This window comes from Vulpes vulpes, chromosome 6 (assembly GCF_048418805.1).
Source record: "Vulpes vulpes isolate BD-2025 chromosome 6, VulVul3, whole genome shotgun sequence".
NCBI lineage: Eukaryota > Metazoa > Chordata > Mammalia > Carnivora > Canidae > Vulpes > Vulpes vulpes.
The window spans coordinates 92,027,909-92,046,645 of record NC_132785.1 but is presented as its reverse complement, the minus strand read 5'-3'; the positions used below and the strand labels follow the sequence as shown (position 1 = coordinate 92,046,645).

General features: G+C 38.8%; 1 protein-coding gene across 2 annotated transcripts in view; it reads left to right on the top strand.

Annotated features, from left to right (window-relative positions):
- Positions 1–103: 103 nt before the first annotated feature.
- WDHD1 (WD repeat and HMG-box DNA binding protein 1) overlaps positions 104–18,737 on the top strand; it is a 62,872-nt gene continuing 44,238 nt past the window's right edge. The window contains exons 1-6 of one of the 2 annotated variants that reach the window (XM_026000655.2): positions 104–223; positions 436–528; positions 10,179–10,290; positions 16,383–16,534; positions 18,016–18,127; positions 18,283–18,333. In XM_026000655.2, coding sequence (XP_025856440.2) covers positions 452–528; positions 10,179–10,290; positions 16,383–16,534; positions 18,016–18,127; positions 18,283–18,333 — 504 coding nt within the window. In that variant the 5' untranslated portion in view covers positions 104–223; positions 436–451. Of the gene's footprint in view, positions 344–435; positions 529–10,178; positions 10,291–16,382; positions 16,535–18,015; positions 18,128–18,282; positions 18,334–18,737 lie in introns of both variants that reach the window. The other variant, XM_026000656.2, reaches the window with a different exon arrangement.

Sequence of the window (18,737 nt, the reverse complement as noted above, 5' to 3'; positions counted from 1 at the left end):
GTTCGACACCCTCCCTTTCTTCCTCACTCCCCCAGCAACCGGCTTTTTCCCTTGCACGCGGCGCGCGGCTGACGCCACCACCCTGCGACTTCGGTCCCGCCCGTCGCTGGGCGTGGGCGAGCGGGCGCAGGCGCAGTGCAGCGAGCACGTCGGAGCGCGGGAAGCGGCCCTGCGCGGGCGCTTGCAACGCGCCTTTCCTCAGTGGTGGAGCTCGGTGGGCTCGGTGAGTCGTCCTTGCAGGTGCCGGTGACCGCGCACTGAAGAGAAGCGTGTCCTTTTCCCGGTTTATCGTCTGACTGACCCCCTGTTGTATCTCGTTTGTGCCGCTCGGGTGGGGGAAAAGGTATCGCCGGGAGACTAACTTCCCTTCTTCCCCTTCAGCCGCCGTCTTTCCTTACCTTTAAAATAATGGTAGCTTTTATAAAACCTTTTTAGGTGGGTAGAAGAAAAGATGCCTGCCACACAGAAGCCGATGAGATTTGGACATACCGAAGGACACACAGATGTCTGCTTTGATGATTTGGGGAGGTAAGGTCCTTTGTGAAACGAAAAGATCGTTTCGGGTGTAAATATTAGAACTTTAGTTGTTATAGGTCAGCTAAGCAGTCAAGCTAATATGACTCACCCAGGTAGAGAGAAATAATAAGGCTGAAATCTAAAATGGCACATATATTTTCCTTAGGTTTGTTGTTCGGTTCGGACCGCCATTGTAGTCTTAGTGTATTGAAAAAGTTAAGGAATGTAAAATTTTATTTCCAGAGGAGTTAGAAAGATGTGAGCTTTCTCCTGTATATTCCTTTTGTTGACTTCCTCTCTGTGTCCCGCAATATTATTTTGTCAGATCTCTAGCTACCTACTTGTAAAATTCAGTGGCCCGTTCTATTTTTGGTGTAGTATTTTTCCTTGGCTTTTGTGATGCTGTTTCGTTTGATTAATTGTTGTTTTTAACTTTTTGATGGCTTTTTTTTCCAACTTAATTCCTCGCTTGATTGCTAAATTGCGATATTTCCCGGAACCCTTTTATCTTTCTAAATTCCATTCTTCTGCAGTACTATCCAGTTGTGTGGCTTCCGCTGTCACTCCTGTGTTGATTCATTCATTGAAAAAAGATTTGCGTGTCAAGTCTGGTGGAGACTACAGATACAGTAGTACAAAGCACAATCTATTTCTTCATTGACCTTAAAGTCTTTTTAGATTGACAGACCTTGAGCAAAGTAATGTATGTTTAGAAATAGTAAGTGATAGGTGCAATAATAAAAGCATGTATGAAGGAAAGTTGATATGGTTTGAGAAGGCAGTTTCCCAGAGGCATTGTTTCTTGAGATGAGATCTGAAGACTGAGTAGGCATTAGGAAGTATATAGTAAGATGGGGTGGTGGTGGCATTCCAGACAGAGGGAAGACTGCAAAATTCCATTGGTGGTAGGGACCGTGGAATGCTCATAGGACTGAAGGAAAGGTAGGGATGACAAAATGTAGAGTATGGTGCAGAGGTTCATGAGAGATGAATCTGTGAAGGTAGGCAGTGGGCAGCCTACCTAGGACCTTCTGGGCTTTATTAAGGAATCTTGTTCTTATTCTAAAAGTAGTAGGAATTTATTTAAAACTTGAAGTAGAGAGATGTGATCAGACTCTTGTTTTTGAGAAGTTACACAGAGGATGAATTGGAGAAGTAGAAGTGAATGCAGAAAGACAGGAGTTCTCTGTATTAGTCTGTAGTGGAGTGTGATGGAAGCTTAGACTAGAGAAGACCTGTATGGAAGAAAGGGGATACATTCAGGAAATACTTAAAAGGTAGAATCAATAGGATAGGTCAGACATTAAAGATGAAGGGGAGAGGGAGATGTATGGGATAACATCTATGTTTCTGGGGGATCCATGGGTGGCTCTGGTTTAGCGCCTGCCTTCGGCCCAGGGCATGATCCTGGAGTCTGGGATCAAGTCCCACATCAGGCTTCCTGCATGGAGCCTGCTTCTCCCTCTGCCTTTGTCTCTGTCTCTCTCTGTGTCTCTCACGAATAAATAAATAAAATCTTAAAAAAAAAAATCTATGTTTCTGGATGTTACATTTGAGGAAATGATGCTTGCGAGGTGCTTATTTCAGAGGTAGAATGTGGGTGGAAATTAGGAGTTTTGGAATATTTCTTTGAGATATTCAACTAGAGATGTAGACAGTTGGATAAATGGTTCTAATGCTAAGAGAAGAAATGTGTTAGAGATAGAAATGTCTATCTTGCTGATATCACCTGGAGTTCAGGATTGAGATCCTGGCTGGAAATCTAAATGTGGAAGTTGTCAATAGATATTCAGTGCTATGAATTTAAATGAAATCACCTGTGGTGGGAGTAAATGTAGTTAAGGGGTTTAAGGGCCAAACCCTGGGACACTGCAAAATATTTAGAGATTGAGTTAGAGAAGGAAGATCCACTAAGGAGACTAAGAAAAGGTGACTACAAAAGGCGAAAACCAAGAGACAAGAATGATGTCTATAAGGACAATGAAGTAAGCATTTTAAGAAGGAAATAATAAACTATGTGAAATGCTGGTGGGTAAAGTTAAGGACTGAGAATTCACCATTAGAGTTAGTGATGTAGAGGCATTGTGTGATCTTGGGCTTTTTTAATGGAGTGGTAAGAATGAAAGCCTTGTCACAGTGAATTCAAGAGAACAGAAAGGAAGGATAGGAGTTAGGATGACACACAATGAGTAAGGGTAATTGGATAGGAATGTGAGGTCAGGAAAGGTCTTTAAGGTGAAAGATACAGTGTATATATGGGTGCGGATGATTCAGCAGAGAGGGATAAATTAATGTTAGAATAGAAAGAGGGAGAATTGCTGGAGTGATGACCTTGAGTAGGTGAGAGGGGCTACAATATAGTGCACAAGGGGGAGAGAGTGGCTAAAGATAGGAGCATGGTCAAATTCACAACTAGAGGAAAGTTGCACCTAGAAGGGATGGGGAGAACATGTGGCCAATTTCTATAGACTGTTTATGTTTTCTGAGTAAAATAAGAAGCAAAGTCATTACGTAAGAGTGGGGAGGCATGGGGCCGCTGGGTGGCTCAGTACCTTTGGCTGGGGTCGTGATCTCGGCCCCTTGGTTTGAGCCCTGCATAGGGCACCTTGCTCAACGAGGAGCCTGCTTCTCCCTCTCCGGCTCTCCCTGCTCATTCTCTCTCTCTTGCTCACTCTCTCTCTCTCCCAAATAAATAAAATCTTAAAAAAAAAAAAAAAAGAGGGGAGGCAGTAGAGGTTTGAAGAAAGAGTAGATATGAGATAGGTGATTAGAAGAGTGGGAAAACTGAATGGCCTAGGGAAATGTTAGTTGGAATACTGGGCAGCACTGAAGGCCTTCTTTAGGTTAGTGATCATGAATTTAAAGTGAGACCAGATAACCTGGTTATGTGTTTTTCTCCAGCCATGTTTAGCTCTGCAAGTGCAAACTTAGTAATAGGCAGTAGAGTTGGATTTAACCAGGGTTGGGGTTTTGCCAGGTAAGTATGACAGTGAAAGCGGTTTGAGAATGAGGCAAAGGAGTGCATTTAAGGACAGACTGGAACCTAAGCCAGATTAAGAAGGATGTGAGAATTTGAAGGGAGTGAGAGACAGTAAGGAGGTAGTTTCAATAGATTGTAGAAATAAAAAATAAAAAATAGTTTTTTTTTTTTTTTATAATTTTGTTTTTTTTTTTTTTTTTTTAATTTATTTATGATAGTCACAGAGAGAGAAAGAGGCAGAGACATAGGCAGAGGGAGAAGCAGGCTCCATGCACCGGGAGCCCGACGTGGGATTCGATCCCGGGTCCCCAGGATCGCGCCCCGGGCCAAAGGCAGGCGCCAAACCGCTGCGCCACCCAGGGATCCCAATAAAAAATAGTTGAAGTTAGGATATTAAGGGTATAAGGTGAAAAGGTAAGTGATTAAGGTGATTGAAATTATGAAGCAGGGAATCCCGGGTGGCTCAGCGGTTTAGCACTGCCTTCAGCCTAGGGCGTGATCCTGGAGACCGGGGATCCCTGCATGGAGCCTGCTTCTCCTTCTGCCTGTGTCTCTGCCTCTCTCTCTCTTTCTCTCTCTCTGTCTGTCTCTCTCTCTCTCTGTGCCTCTCATGAATAAATAAATCTTAAAAAAAATAAATTATGAAGCAATATTACCAATTTAAATTTACCAATATTACAATACTGGTAAAGGCAAAATCAATGCTATGACCATGGGACTCTGAGATGAAGTAGAGGACAAGATCTGATACAAGGTTTTGTCTACATGGGTACAGAAAACTCTAAGAATTCTGATAGGAATAGTGTTAGAGAATGACAATGAACCTTGTGCTAAAAATCCTTAGGGAACATGGGAGATTTTTCTTTAGGGATTTGTAGGTATTCTGGTAGCAGTTTTTTTGCCCACCCCCCCCCCCCCCGCCCCTTTTAAAGTAGGTCGTAGCAGTAGAATTGAGAGTGGTAGTGAAGTGCAAGGAAGGCCCACCAACAGGCCCCACAGAAATGTAGAAAAGAAATCAGCCACCTTTTAAGAGGACTGAAGAGGAAGCAGTGGTCTCAGAAGAAATGTTCAGAAAACTGAAGACGTAGAGATTTTTCTGGTGCCTGACCATGAATTTCATGAGGCCCAGAGGAAGGGTCAGGGAGGGATGGTGAGATAAGGGAAAGAACATTGCTCTTGAGGATGGAGAATCCAGATGGTAAGAAATGCTTTGGTAATGGTGGCTTTTTGAGTTATGTCACAAGGAGGATAAAGATATGATAGAATTAGCTCTTACAGTGATTTTCTGCTCAGAAACTTACAACGCTTTTATCATGTAAACCAGGACAACTTTGGGAGTGGGGAGAAGAATTTCAAAGAGTTAAAATTAGTTTTTAAAATTATTTATTGATTGGCAAATTATGTTGTTTTGGTCTTAGATCTGTAATTTATTTATTTATTTATTTATTTATTTATTTAATTTTTATTTACTTATGATAGTCACAGAGAGAGAGAGAGAGGCAGAGACACAGGCGGAGGGAGAAGCAGGCTCCATGCACCGGGAGCCCGATGTGGGATTCGATCCCGGGTCTCCAGGATCGCGCCCTGGGCCAAAGGCAGGCGCCAAACCGCTGCGCCACCCAGGGGTCCCTATTTATTTTTTTTTTAAGATTTTATTTATGCATTCATGAGAGAAACAGAGAGAGAGAGGGAGAGAGAGGCAGAAACACCAGCAGAGGGAGAAGCAGTCTCCACGCAGGGAGCCTGATGCAGGTCTCCAGGATCACACCCTGGGCTGAAGGTGGCGCCAAACCGCTGAGCCACCCAGGCTGCCCAGATCTATAACATTCCTATTAAAAAATTGTTTCAAAACATTTTTTTTGTAAGAACATTTATGACTTTAAAACATTAAAAAAATTTTTTACGTTGATTTTCTAAACATTAAACATAATCTGTTTACATAAGTAGAATATTCTTGATACATATTCATGTACTTTTTTTTTTTTTTTAAGATTTTATTTATCTATTCATGAGAGGTGGATAGAGAGAGGCAGAGACACAGGCAGAGGGAGGAGCAAGCTCCCCATAGGGAGCCCAACGGAGGGACCAATCCCAGGATCCCAGGATCACACCCTGGCCTGGAGACAGGCACTCAACCGCTAAGCCACCCAGGTGTCCCATATTCATGTACTTTAGTCAGTTTTTTAGCCTATCTGAAACATGGTGTTGTTGATATTTTTCTGAAAAATATATTTTTGAATACAATCTTCTTTTTATTTTTCTTATAAAATTGGCTGCAGGGCAGCCCAGGTGGCTCAGTGGTTTAGCACCGCCTTCAGCTCAGGGTGTGATCCTGGGGACCCGGGATCAAGTCCCACGTCAGGTTCTCTGCATGGAGCCTGCTGCTCCCTCTGCCTGTGTCTGTGTCCCTCTCTCTCTCTGTGTGTCTCTCATGAATAAATAAATAAAATCTTTAAAAAAAATAAAATAAAATAAAATAAAATAAAATTGGCGGTAGTCTACCTAAGAGTTACATTTATGGTAAGACCTTGAAGTGAGACCTTCAGTTAATTCTATTTTTATTTTTATTTTTTTAATTTTAATTTAATTTAATTTAATTTTTAAATTTTATTTTTAAATCATAATATTTTTCAATAAGAAAATACTCTTTAGGGGATCCCTGGGTGGCTCAGCGGTTTAGTGTCTGCCTTTGGCCCAGGGCATGATCCTGGAGTCCTGGGATCAAGTCCCACATCAGGCTCCCTGCATGGAGCCTGCTTCTCCCTCTGCCTGTATTTCTGCCCCGCCCCCATCTCTCATGAATAAATAAATAAAATCTTAAAAAAAAAAGAAAAAGAAAATACTCTTTAGGTTTTCACATACCCAGTAAGCACATTCTACTAAATGGAAGAGTCTCAGTTTTTAAAAATTTATTTTGAATGGGTAGATCCTTCACCTTCAGTATTTTTATAGATTGTCTTTTTGCCTGCATTCAGACTATCCTTTTTCAATAGTAAGCTCTTCAGTATTTTTTAATTTTTAATTTATTTTATTTTTTTTTAATTCTTAAGACAAAAGTTCATCAAGTAAATTGTGGTTTCTTTGAATGTTTTCAAAAATTTTAAGCCTACTCAATTTCATTTTATTCTGGCACAGAACATAAATTTATACAGTTAAGGAATTCCGGGATGCCTGGGTGGCTCAGTGGTTGAGCATCTGCCTTTGACTCAAGGTGTGATCCTGGGTCCGGGGATTGAGTCTCACATTGAGCTCCCTGCGAGGAGCCTGCTTCTTCCTCTGCCTGTGTCTCTGCTCTCTCTCTGTGTCTCTCATGAATAAATAAATAAAATCTTTAAAAAATAATAAATAAATAAATAAATAAAAAGGAATTCTCTCATAAGATTCTTCTTACAGGTCAGGTTGTTCCAGGGTACAATTAGAAAATTTCAAAATTATGTCATTTACTCTTTCAGCTTTTAATATACAATTTGATCAATTCTTATTTGCTTTTTAGGGATATGTTTCAGTATCTTTCTGCATAAGCTTTGTTTTCATTAACTGCATTTTACTCAAAGCTTCAAAGGCTTAAGTTGAATGCCTAAATTGAAGATTGTTAACTGATATTGAGCAAGGTGCAAGTAAAACGTAGGAAACTTGTTTCCAGTAATAACAGTGTTGTTGTAGGACACCTAGGTGTCCTATAAAGTCATTCTTCAAAGGCTCAAGTACTTAAAAATCTTATGGATAGGCAGAAGAGAAAGCATCTCATGAAATGCTGAAGTATTTTTGTGTATTCAACATCAATTTGTTATAAAAGTTTTGTTGTCATCCTGAGTATAAATAAAATTATCTCAAACTTTGACAACTATGGCTTCCATTTTGTTTGGTTCATTATGATAGTGCATTTGGTTATGAATTAAAGTCCCAATTCCAAGTACATTTGTGTTTCATAGATTTCTTATTTCAGTAAGTACATTGTTTTTACTACAATGCTGTGCTCAACTAAAATGTGTATTACTGTAAATATTAAGAATTTTGGGTCACCTGGGTAGCTCAGTGGTTGAGTATCTGCCTTTGCCTCAGGTCTTGATTCCAGATCCTGGGATCATGTCCCACATCAGGCTCCCCAGTCTGCCTCTGCCTCTGTCCTATGTCTCTGCCTCTTTCTCTCTCTCTCTCTCTCTCTCTCTCTGTCTCTCATGAATAAATAAATAAAATCTTTTTTTAAAAAAATTAAGAATTTTATCTTTACCATTGAACTTTTCAAATGAAGTTAAGTAGAATTCCCAATAACGTTAGACGTTTCACTCTCACAGTGAAAGCTTCTAAAAACTTTACTTTGTTTCCATGAACTGAAGAGAAAATTAAACCATTAATGGAAGTAATCTGACTGATTTTCTATTTAAACCCTCTGATGACATTGATGTAAAGCTAGTATCATTTAATTGTTTGAAAAGTTATTTTACTAATGGAGACAACATATTAGCAGTGATTACTTTATACCTTGCATTAAAAAATTTAAAATGAAAACTGAACAAAATTAATTTAGAGCACTGTCATCTGTTTTAATGATGTACAGTTCAGTACAATAGCCACTAGCCACATGACTACTTCGATTTAAATTAATTAAAGTTAACTAAATTTAAAATTCAATTCCTTAGTCGTACTAGCTACATTTTATACCACATTTTAATTGCTCAGGAGCCTGACATAGACCATTTCTAGCTTCTCCAAAAGTTCTATTGAACAATATTGAATTATGAAAAATCGTGCTTGACAAAATGCAAAGTGCTTTCTGCAGCTGCCGAAGCTTGGTTTTCTGGGAGTCACAAGATAACTACTAACCTACAAAGTAGATGTTCAGGTTTCTTCAGGAATTTTGTGTCCTCTGACTTTCCTGTGGTTAGTGTTATTACTATAGCCCCCATGGTAAATATCAACTAACATTTTGTTCACGTTACATTTCCATTATCAACTTGTTGAGAAGCAGAAATTTAGTATTTAATTTTTTGCTAAACATTTACTTGATAGGGACGCCTGGGTGGCTCAGTGGTTGAACGTGCCTTCAGCTCAGGGCATGACTCCGGAGTTTCGGGATCGAGTCCTGCATTGGATTTCCTTCAGGGAACCTGCTTCTCTCTCTGCCTGTGCCTCTGCCTCTCTCTTTTGTGTCTCATGAATAAATAAAATTTTAAAAACAAACCAACGAAAAACATGTACTTGATGTATTTTTCTTTAGTTGCTACAGAAAGGTGTTTTATAAAAGGCATAATCAATAATAAAATTATTAACATTCAGTTTTATTCCTACAGTAAATGAAAACACTGTCAGAAGAATGATCAGATTATTCTAAAAGCTCTTCAAAGGACTGCTTAATTATTCTTACATGTATTTCTCATTAATTCCATTATATTTCACTATAACTTTCCATTAGTACCACCAACTGACACCTGCAACTTTACATCTCCTTTGTGGGCTGGCTGGTTGCAGCAAATATTAGGGACAGTAATATGAAATACTTACTCCATCACTACTAAAGACTGAAAGACATCACTCTATAGGGCCTCTTGCCTGACTTCGCTTTGGTTTTCATCCATCAACACCTGTTGTCTGTGAAAGGAGGTATTAGTTATGTTGCATCAAGAAAGGTTTGGGATGGCGGTTGTCTTTCAGATTTACCTATGTTATAAAGTGAGAAATCTTTTTTTAAAAAAAACTTTTAAAAAATTTATTTATTCATGAGAGACACAGAGAGAGGATGCATAAATCAGGAATGTCCTAGGCAAACAAATTAATGGTCCTCCTATTTATTTCTTAGAGAAGGGAGTCTAAGCTCCTTATTCTTGCATTGTTATTGTAAAAATAGGATGACCCCTAATCTACATTTTCATTCTCGACTTCATGTACTGTTTACTTCAAGTGAACTCCCCCACATTTTACTAACTTCATATTTTGATTCATGTGGTTTCATCTGGAACTGTTGTTTTCACCAGTTTCAGCATCCAGTTTTACTTGCCCTGCTTGCCCTTTGACTTCCCACTATAGATACCACTATAGATACTTATGAATGCCTCAGATCTTCCAAGTGGGAATTAATCTTTTTCTTAAGGACCTCTACAGTTCTTTATGTGGCTTCTCTTTGCCATTTGCCAAGTTATTTTTGTATTTTGTTTGCTTTTCTATGTCAGGACATATATAGTTAGGACACATACCAAGTGAATAAAATCAGCTGGAGGAAAAGAGATTTAAAACAAGATTTGAGAGATAGAGTTAGCTATTTGAATAATTAGTTTTGGATAATTAAACTCTTGTATCCATCCACGTATTCATTCAGCAAACATTTATCAAGGCTTTTATATGTCAGTAATTGCTTTGTATTAGAGGCACAGTGGTGCTCTGCTGTTAATAGAGATTACATACTTGTCTTTCTTACATTATTACAAATAAAGAATTTTTGTCAAGGAGGAATTGTAGGGATCATTATAAATTTACCTTTCATTTTATAGGATAGGAGATTAGCAGTCCTCATTATTTAAGGTTTATATATGTAAAATGAGAAAACATTCACTGACACCTTGATTTTATTGAAAAAAAAAAAAAAAGATAAAATAGTATTCCAGAAAAATTAATAGGCTTCAAACTGGGTGACTTTTTTCTTTTCTGAAACTTGGATGACTTTTTAATGACTGTGTTTCCTTCACAGTTATATTGTGACTTGTGGAAGTGATGGTGATGTGAGGGTTTGGGAAGACTTGGATGATGATGATCCTAAGTCCATTAACGTTGGAGAAAAGGCATATTCGTGTACTCTGAAGGTATTAAAAACAATTACAGCAACTGATGAGAAATGCTACTGCTGTGTGATTTTTTTTTTTTTTTTATGCATGGGTGAAGAATATTTTTGTTGAAGGTTTGAATGTAGATGTGCTTTTTGTTTATTTCTCTTATGAAATAATACTCAAATATGCGTAATAATGCTGTAAATTGGGGGATCCCTGGGTGGTTCAGAGGTTTAGTGCCTGCCTTTGGCCCAGGGCGTGATCCTGGAGTCCCGGGATTGAGTCCCACATCAGGCTCCCTGCATGGAACCTGCTTCTCCCTCTGCCTGTGTCTCTGCCTCTCTCTCTCTCGCTCTCTCTCTGCCTCTCATGAATAAATAAATAAAATCTTTTAAAAAAATAATACTGCCATAAATTACCTGAAATTTTTACAGAGGGAGAGAGAGAAACTCAAGATCTCTCTCTTTCAGATAAATAAATCTTAAAAAAAAAGTCATATATAATGAAAAATATAGTCCCAGAAGGAAAAATTATATGATCAATATACATTAGATACAAGGTAAAACTCACTAATAAACAAATATAAATTAAACAACTAGATTTTTTTTCTATCAGATTGGTAAGGATGAAAAATGTTGCTAATTCTAGTGGTAGTGAGGGTTTAGAGGTATTTGTAAAGGAAAAACACTCTATTTTTTTCCTTTACTCTCATACTACTACCTTGCTCATAACACTTCTAACACCAGATATGTGGGTTTTCCCCCCCATACCAAGCAATTCTCTGGCTTGCTTGTCCTACTAATACTGGCTTGAGTGTCCTACAGTTCAGTTCAATTCTGACACTAACAGGAGGGAACACAGACCATACAGGTTAGGGGCTCAGTCCCATAAGGCTGCCCCCCACTTTAAATATCAGTTTTAAGTCATAGGTCCCCAGGTTACCTACAACAGCTGTCCTATTTGGCTTCAAATAAGAGGTTCCCTTGACCCCCTTCTTTGGATTCAGTCTTTTGTCACAGCAGCTCACAGAATTGAGGGAAACACTCTCACCAATTCATTATATAGTGAAATATATAGATAAAGGATACAGGTGAAATATATAGATAAAGGATACAGGGTTTTTTTTTTTTTTTTTTTTTTACCCTAAGTTGAAAAACCATTTATTTCACTGGAAAAAAAAAAAGTTATCCAACTCTATGTGTCTACCCGCCACAAGCCTTTGGGCCAAAAAGACTCAGGAGCAGTGACACTCTCATCAAGGTCATTCCCAAGTCCAATACCTACTGGAAGCAGGAGGCGGGAGACAGCACAACCCCCACCAGTTTCTGCACACAATGAGGCCTGCTGGGAGAAGAGAACATAAATGGGAAACTACAGAAGTACTGAAGAACAGGAAGAACAGGAAAATGGGCAGGAGGGAGGAAAGGAAGAGGTGGTCTGAACTTAGCAAGGTAAATTAAGGTCCACGGTTCCTGAGGGACTGAACGTACAGAGCCGAGAACGTCCCAGAGACGGGGTACCACGAAGGGTGTATTCTCATGCACAACTGCAGCTGGATGAAGAGATACACAGGATGAAGTATGGAAGGCACTTTTCTCCCCATGGAGTTTGGGTCTCCCACCCTCCTTTTACAAGGATGTGTTCACCAATCCGGAAGCTCCTTGAACCCCATACCATTAGGATGGAGGCTTCGTTACATTGATATGATTGATTTTTAAAAAAAATTTTTTTTTTTTTTAAATTTTATTTATTTATGATAGTCATACAGAGAGAAAGAGAGAGGCAGAGACACAGGCAGAGGGAGAAGCAGGCTCCATGCGCCGGGAGCCTGATGTGGGATTCGATCCCGGGTCTCCAGGATCGCGCCCTGGGCCAAAGGCAGGCGCCAAACCGCTGCGCCACCCAGGGATCCCGATTTTTTTTTATATGATTGATTATTGATTATTAACTCCATTTCTAGCCCTTCTTCCTTTCCCAGATGATGATGGAGTAAGGCTGAAAGTTCCAAGCTTCTAATCATGGTTTGATTTTTCTGATGACTAGCTCACGTCCTGAAACTATCCAGGAGCCCACCAAGAATTGCCCTATTAAAACAAAAAACGTTTCTGTCACCTAGGAAATTTGAAGGGATTTAGGAGATTTGTGTCAGGAACTGGGGTCAAAGACCAAATATTAGAACAAAAGCTGTTTCTAATAGTCTTACTTAGGAAGTTACAAGGGTTTTAGGAAATCTGTGCCAGGAATGGGAAGCAGAGACCAATATATATTTTCTATTATTTTACATTATTGTAAATAGTTGCTGGAAGTGTAACTGGGGAGTTGTTGTTTTTTGTTTTTTTAGAGAGGGGAGGAGCAGAGTGAGAGGGAGAGAATCTTAAGCAGGCTCCATGTGGGACTCCCATCTCATGACCCAAGCTGAAATCAAGAATCAGACACTTAACCAACTGAGCCACCCAGGCACCCCTGGGGAGCTTTTTAAGAAGTAAGTTGAGGGGTCCCTGGGTGGCTCAGTTGTTGGGTAACTGACTCTTGATTTTGGCTTAAGTCGTGCTATCAGGGTCGTGGGATGGAGCCCCATGTCAGGTTCTGTGCTCAGCATGTGCTCCTCTTGTTCCTCTCCCTCTGCTTCTCACCCCCACTCCCCCTTTACTTGTACTCTCTCTCTCAAAAAAGAGTAAATTGATACTGTGTGTTAAACTTAGAATCTACCAGGTTCATTTCTGACTATTTACCCTGAGTAAATTCTTTTTTTTTTTTTTTAAGATTTTATTTGTTTATTCATCAGAGACACAGAGAGAAAGGCAGAGAGAGGCAGAGGGAGAAGCAGGCTCCCCACAGGGAGCCAGATGTGGGACTCAATCCCAGGACTCCAGGATCATGACTCAAGCCAAATGCAGATACCCAACCATTGAGCAACCCAGGTGCCCCATACCCTGAGTAAATTCTTAAACACTTTCATATTTTTTTTTTTTAACACTTTCATATTTGTGTGGTCAAGGATATTAGTGAAACTCTTGTTTATAATAGCTTAACTTAGAACTAAGGTGTCCTTCAAGAGAATTTGTTTTATAAAGTTTTTTTTAAAGATTTTATTTATTTATGTGAGAGAGAGATAGTGAGAGAAAGGTGAGCAGGGAACCTGATCCAACCTGGGGCTGGATCCCAGGACCCCAGGGATCATGACCTGAGCCCAGTGCAGATTCTTAACCGACTGAATCACCCAGGTGCCCCTGTTTTATAAATTTTGGCATACTCATGTAATGTATTACTATGCAACCACACACACACACAGAAAATGAATAAGTACTGTGTATCTTAATCTACAGAGATAGAGTGAGTTGAAAAAAAGAGTTGCAAAGTAGTCTGTATTATGTAGTCTATGTTAAAATAAAGGATATATACGTGTGTGTGTGTGTGTGGTTGCATAGTTTCTATGCAACTTTAAGAAAGTTAGAAAGACTTCACCCCAAAATGTTAATGGAAATCACTTCATAAGGGCAGGGAAATTTACTTTTTGCCCAGAATAATTTCATGTTGTTGTTATTCTTCTACAGTATATATGCACTGCATTTGTGTATGAAAAGACTATAAAGAAAAAAGTGGTCTTCTAGTAACTTCCTAGGGCAGCTGTAACAAATTTTCACAAACTTGGTGGCTTAAAACAGTGGAAAATTATTGTCTCACCATTCAGAAGGCAAGGAGCCTGAAATCAAGGTGTGAACAGGGTTAGCTCCTTTGGAGGCACTGAGGGAAAGTGCCTCTCCATGCCTCTCTCCTAGCTTCTGGTGGTTTTTGGTAATCATCAGTGTTCTTTGATTGGAAGAAACATCATCCAACCCCTTCTCCATTTTCACATTGCCTTCTTCTCTGTGTCTTTGTGTCTCAGATCTTTCTGTTTTTGTTTTTGTTTTTATTTTTATAAGGACACCAGTCACTAGATTTAGATCCTTAACTTACTACATCTGCAAAGACCCTATTTCTAAATAAGATCGTATTTACAGGTACCTGGGCTAAGGACTTAGGCATGACTTTTCGGGACCATTATTCAATCCACTACAAGTCTGATAGTCTGTGCTAAAATATTTTCTTTGGCTTTAAGAATAATTTGATACTTCATTGAAATGAGATTACCAAATAGCCATGTTAAGCTGAGAATTTTACAACAGATTTCATTTAAACATAATTGCTTATAAATATACTTTCTGTTCTTGGAGTCAGTGGTATATGGAAGTACGGTTAGATGTTTTGTTTGAGAACAAAGTAGAGAAAATCACTCTCCAAAATAGTGAAAATGAGATGAATCAACTGGTAGTAATAGTTAACATTTGCGTGGTATTTTACGTTGTCAAGGTCTTTTAACAAAGATATGGGCAAGTACTTGGAATTACCTCTGTTTTATTTTTGGGAAAGTCAAAGCTCTGAGGAAGGGCAAATGACACAGTTGGTAAGGAACACAGTGGGCTGGAGCTCAGGACAGCCTGTGCTGGGATCCATTCCTCTCAGTGCACCAGGGAGAAGAGTGATCTGACCAAATCCCTGATCCTTTGGGTGTTTTCTTTTTTTAATTTTCCTAGTTGACAAGGACCAATAGTGATTTAGTTGGAAATTAACTTCAAAGTAAGTTCTTTATTCAGGTCTTCTGGGTAAGTACAGGTACATACTTTAATATTTTCACATGAATAGAGGACCAATTAATGTGTTATTAAAGAATTACCAAAATTCTTTACTAGATCCAAATGAAGATGCTTAGATTCTACTGGGAGAGTTGTCTGCCAAGTAAAGTACAGTCAGGTTGCAAAATTCCTGTACCTGCACACAATAGTTGGTGTTTCTCCTGTTTTGCCATAGAACATGTAGCATCATCAGTGTTGTCTTGCGTTGGCTATAGTTTTTCCTTGATTCTTGTTTTCACATTTAAATTATTGTTAGTTTAGCTTACATGATAGATTTAGTGTATTTTGGATTGTTTAATTGCCTACAGTAATTACAGTAGAGGCATAAACAATTTTCCAGTAATTGAAGGTATATGTTATGGTTCAAATCTGAATCATCTATACTGTTACTTGAACTGATGTATACATCTTCCCAAATTTTTCTGTATAGTAGTAACATGTCACTGTATTACTAAGTTCTTTTTCCACTGGAGTGGGAACAGGTGCTGTAGGTAAGCAGGGAGGGTGTGTTATGTACAATATGACTGATACTGATTGCTATAGGATATTTATATATTCATTAGCAAACTTGAGTAATTTGGTTTTTTGGCAGGTATCATTTAATCTGAATTAATAAATTGACCATATGATTTATCAAAGCGTGTATGGCATTGGTAGACTATGATTTAGTCTTTCAGGACTTAGTCCCTCCTAGAGAGGTAATAAAATTAAGGTTCTAGGATAGATACTTGACCTTTTATGTTTCTTGGCCAAAATCTATGCAAAGCAATGGTATCTGCTGATCATTTTCAGATCCTAAAACTTTGTTTGTTTAGTGTTTTTATTTTATTATTTTTTAAAAAGATTCTCTGTATTTTTAATTCCAGTATAACATACAGTGTTACATTCATTTCAGGTGTACAATAATTTGACAGTTCTACAGTGCTCATCATTAAAAGTGTACCCTTTTTGGGATCCTTCTGTTTTGCCATCTTCCTGTTTAGTGTTTTTAAAAAGAAGCCATGGATTCTGCATTTAGATTTTACCTACTCCACAAGGCATCTAATGATTTTATTGTGGAAACACAGGCTATACTATAGTGCAGCCCTGCCTTCTGATGTGCTGTTCCCTTACTGAGACTAGCTATGTTTTTTCTCTGAAAAGCTCTCTTGAGTCTCTTTGTGATACTTTGGGATGCATAAAAATACTATTTAAATAATTATCTTGTCAGAAGTAAATGAAAATCCAGAGTCTAAAAATTTGGCTGGTGAAGGCAGAATTCTATAAAGATAGTAAATAAATTTTTCTTGCTAATAGACACTTCCAGGAAACTTGTACATTGAGTGTTGATTTTTCTTTTGACATTAACTACATTTGTAAGATTTTTTTGTTTTTTTAATAGGATTGTTAAGTGTGGAGAGACTCTCAATTGATTTGGACTTTTTTTTTTTTTTTTTTGGCCAATGTTTCTTTTAGAATGGGAAATTGGTCACTGCAGTATCTAATAATACTGTTCAAGTCCACACATTTCCTGAAGGAGTTCCAGAAGGTATATTGACTCGCTTCACCACAAATGCAAACCATGTGGTCTTTAATGGGAATGGTGCAAAAATCGCTGCTGGATCTAGGTAAGGCCCTTTGATACCAGAAAATAAAGTAATATTAGAACAGAATGGCGTCATTCATCGGTTTCAGGGTAACATTTTCAAGACTCTGTTCCCTCCTCCCTTTTTTTGTTACTTAATTTTTTGTGGTGGAGGGGAGGGGCAGAGAAAGAAGGAGAGAGGAAACCTTAAGTAGGCTACATGCCCAGTGCAGAGCCTGATGCAGGGCTCTATCTCATGATCCCAAGATCATGACCTAAACTGAAAGTAAGAGTCAGATGCTTAAGCAAATGAGCCACCCAGGTGCCCCACTTGGTTTTTATATTCAAGTCTTCAGTAAAGGCTTTTGAGGGCAACCTTGTGCTTTTTTGTGAATTGAGATCTATTGCTTTGCAGATAGCCTGTTCAGTAAGTGCTGGAAAGGATTAAAGAAATATGATAGTTTGATATGAAATTTAAAAAATCATTTTGGTTAGAACCTGGACTGTAACCTGGACTGTCAGGATTTTTGGTGTTGCTCTTGATGCTTATTTGTCATAGGAGAAAAGGAAAGAAACTAGTGAATTGCTGTGGTGGAGTAAAAGGCATAGTACCTTATTGTTTTTTTAGGTTTATTTTAGAGAGTGTGCATGAGCAGGGGGAGAGGGAGAGAGAAAGAAAATCTTAAGCAGACTACCTGCTGAGCATGGAGCCCAATGCGGGACTCAATCCCATGATCTGAGCTGGAGTCAAGAGCTGGCTGCTTAACCAGCTGAGCCACCCAGACACCCCTGACATAATACTTTTAAAAGTGGTTGTCCAGTGTGTCTGGGTGGCTCAGTTGGTTAAGCATCTGCCTTTGGCTCAGGTTATGATCCCGAGGTCCTGGGATTGGGCCCTGCATCAGGTTCCCTGCTCAGCAGAGAGCCTGCTTCTCCCTCTCCCTATGCTCCTCCCCCTGCTTGTGTTCTCTCGTGCTTTCTCTATCAAATAAATAAGTAAAATCTTTAAAAAAAATAAAATGTCTGACTTAAAAATGGTTGAGACATTAATTAATAAATGATAGAAACTTAAGATATGAAGCCACCTTAGAAGTGTTTGTATTTTTTTTTAAGATTTTATTTATTTATTCATGAGAGACACAGAGAGAGAAAGAGAGGCAGAGACACAGGCAAAGGGAGAAGCAGGCTCCATGCAGGAAGCCCAACGTGGGTCTCAATCTCGGGACTCAGGGATCACGCCCTGAGCCAAAGGCAGACGCCCAAAAGGCAGACGCCCAACCGCTGAACCACCCAGGCATCCCGGAAGTTTTGTATTTTAATGGGAAACCCTGAGTTGTGTTTTTAGTATCTTTACAGAGCAAGATTAAAAGGTAGGTCCTTAAATTTGGATGCCAAATTTTACAAGTTGCTATAAAGAAATTATGAATTACTCTTGTGATTTTGAAATATTTGGGTCATAGATTTTAGGAGAGGCTTTTGTATGGGCATTTATTGTCTGTTATACATTACTCTTATTGTTCATAGCGATTTTCTGGTCAAAGTTGTGGATGTGATGGATTGCGGCCAACAGAAGACATTTCGAGGACATGATGCTCCTGTTTTAAGTCTTTCCTTTGATCCTAAGGACATCTTTCTGGTAAACCCTTTTTTTTTTTTTTAATATGTTTAAAATTATAAGAGAATTAGCAGAAAATTTCACACAGTTGGTAAAAAGGCTATCTGGTATCTCTTGAGCCAGTTTCCACATAGTATGATTCTAACTGTAGAGAAATTTATTGTTTTATTCTGCAGGCATCAGCTAGCTGTGATGGATCTGTCAAAGTGTGGCAAATTTCAGATCAGGTAAACTTACCATTTTTAATTTAAAACTTTATGCTCGGGACTCCTGGGTGGCTCAGCGATTGAGTGCTTACCTTTGGCCCAGGGTGTGATTCCTGGATTCGGGGGTTTGAGTCCCACATTGGGCTCCTTGCATGGAGCCTGCTTCTCCCTCTGCCTGTGTCTCTGCCTCTCTCTGTATGTGTCTCTCATGAATAAATAAAATCTTTAAAAAAATAAAATAAAACTTTATGCTCATTTCTGTCACAATTGGGGTGTTCCATAGCATTGAGCCAAATTAATAATTCTTTTTCTTTATAGTTTGAGTAGCATTGAATACTGTTTTTGTGATCAAATCCCATAATAATCTAATGCAAAAGTATGTTGAAGATTAATTGCATTTTACCCAGTCACAAGGGGAATAATGT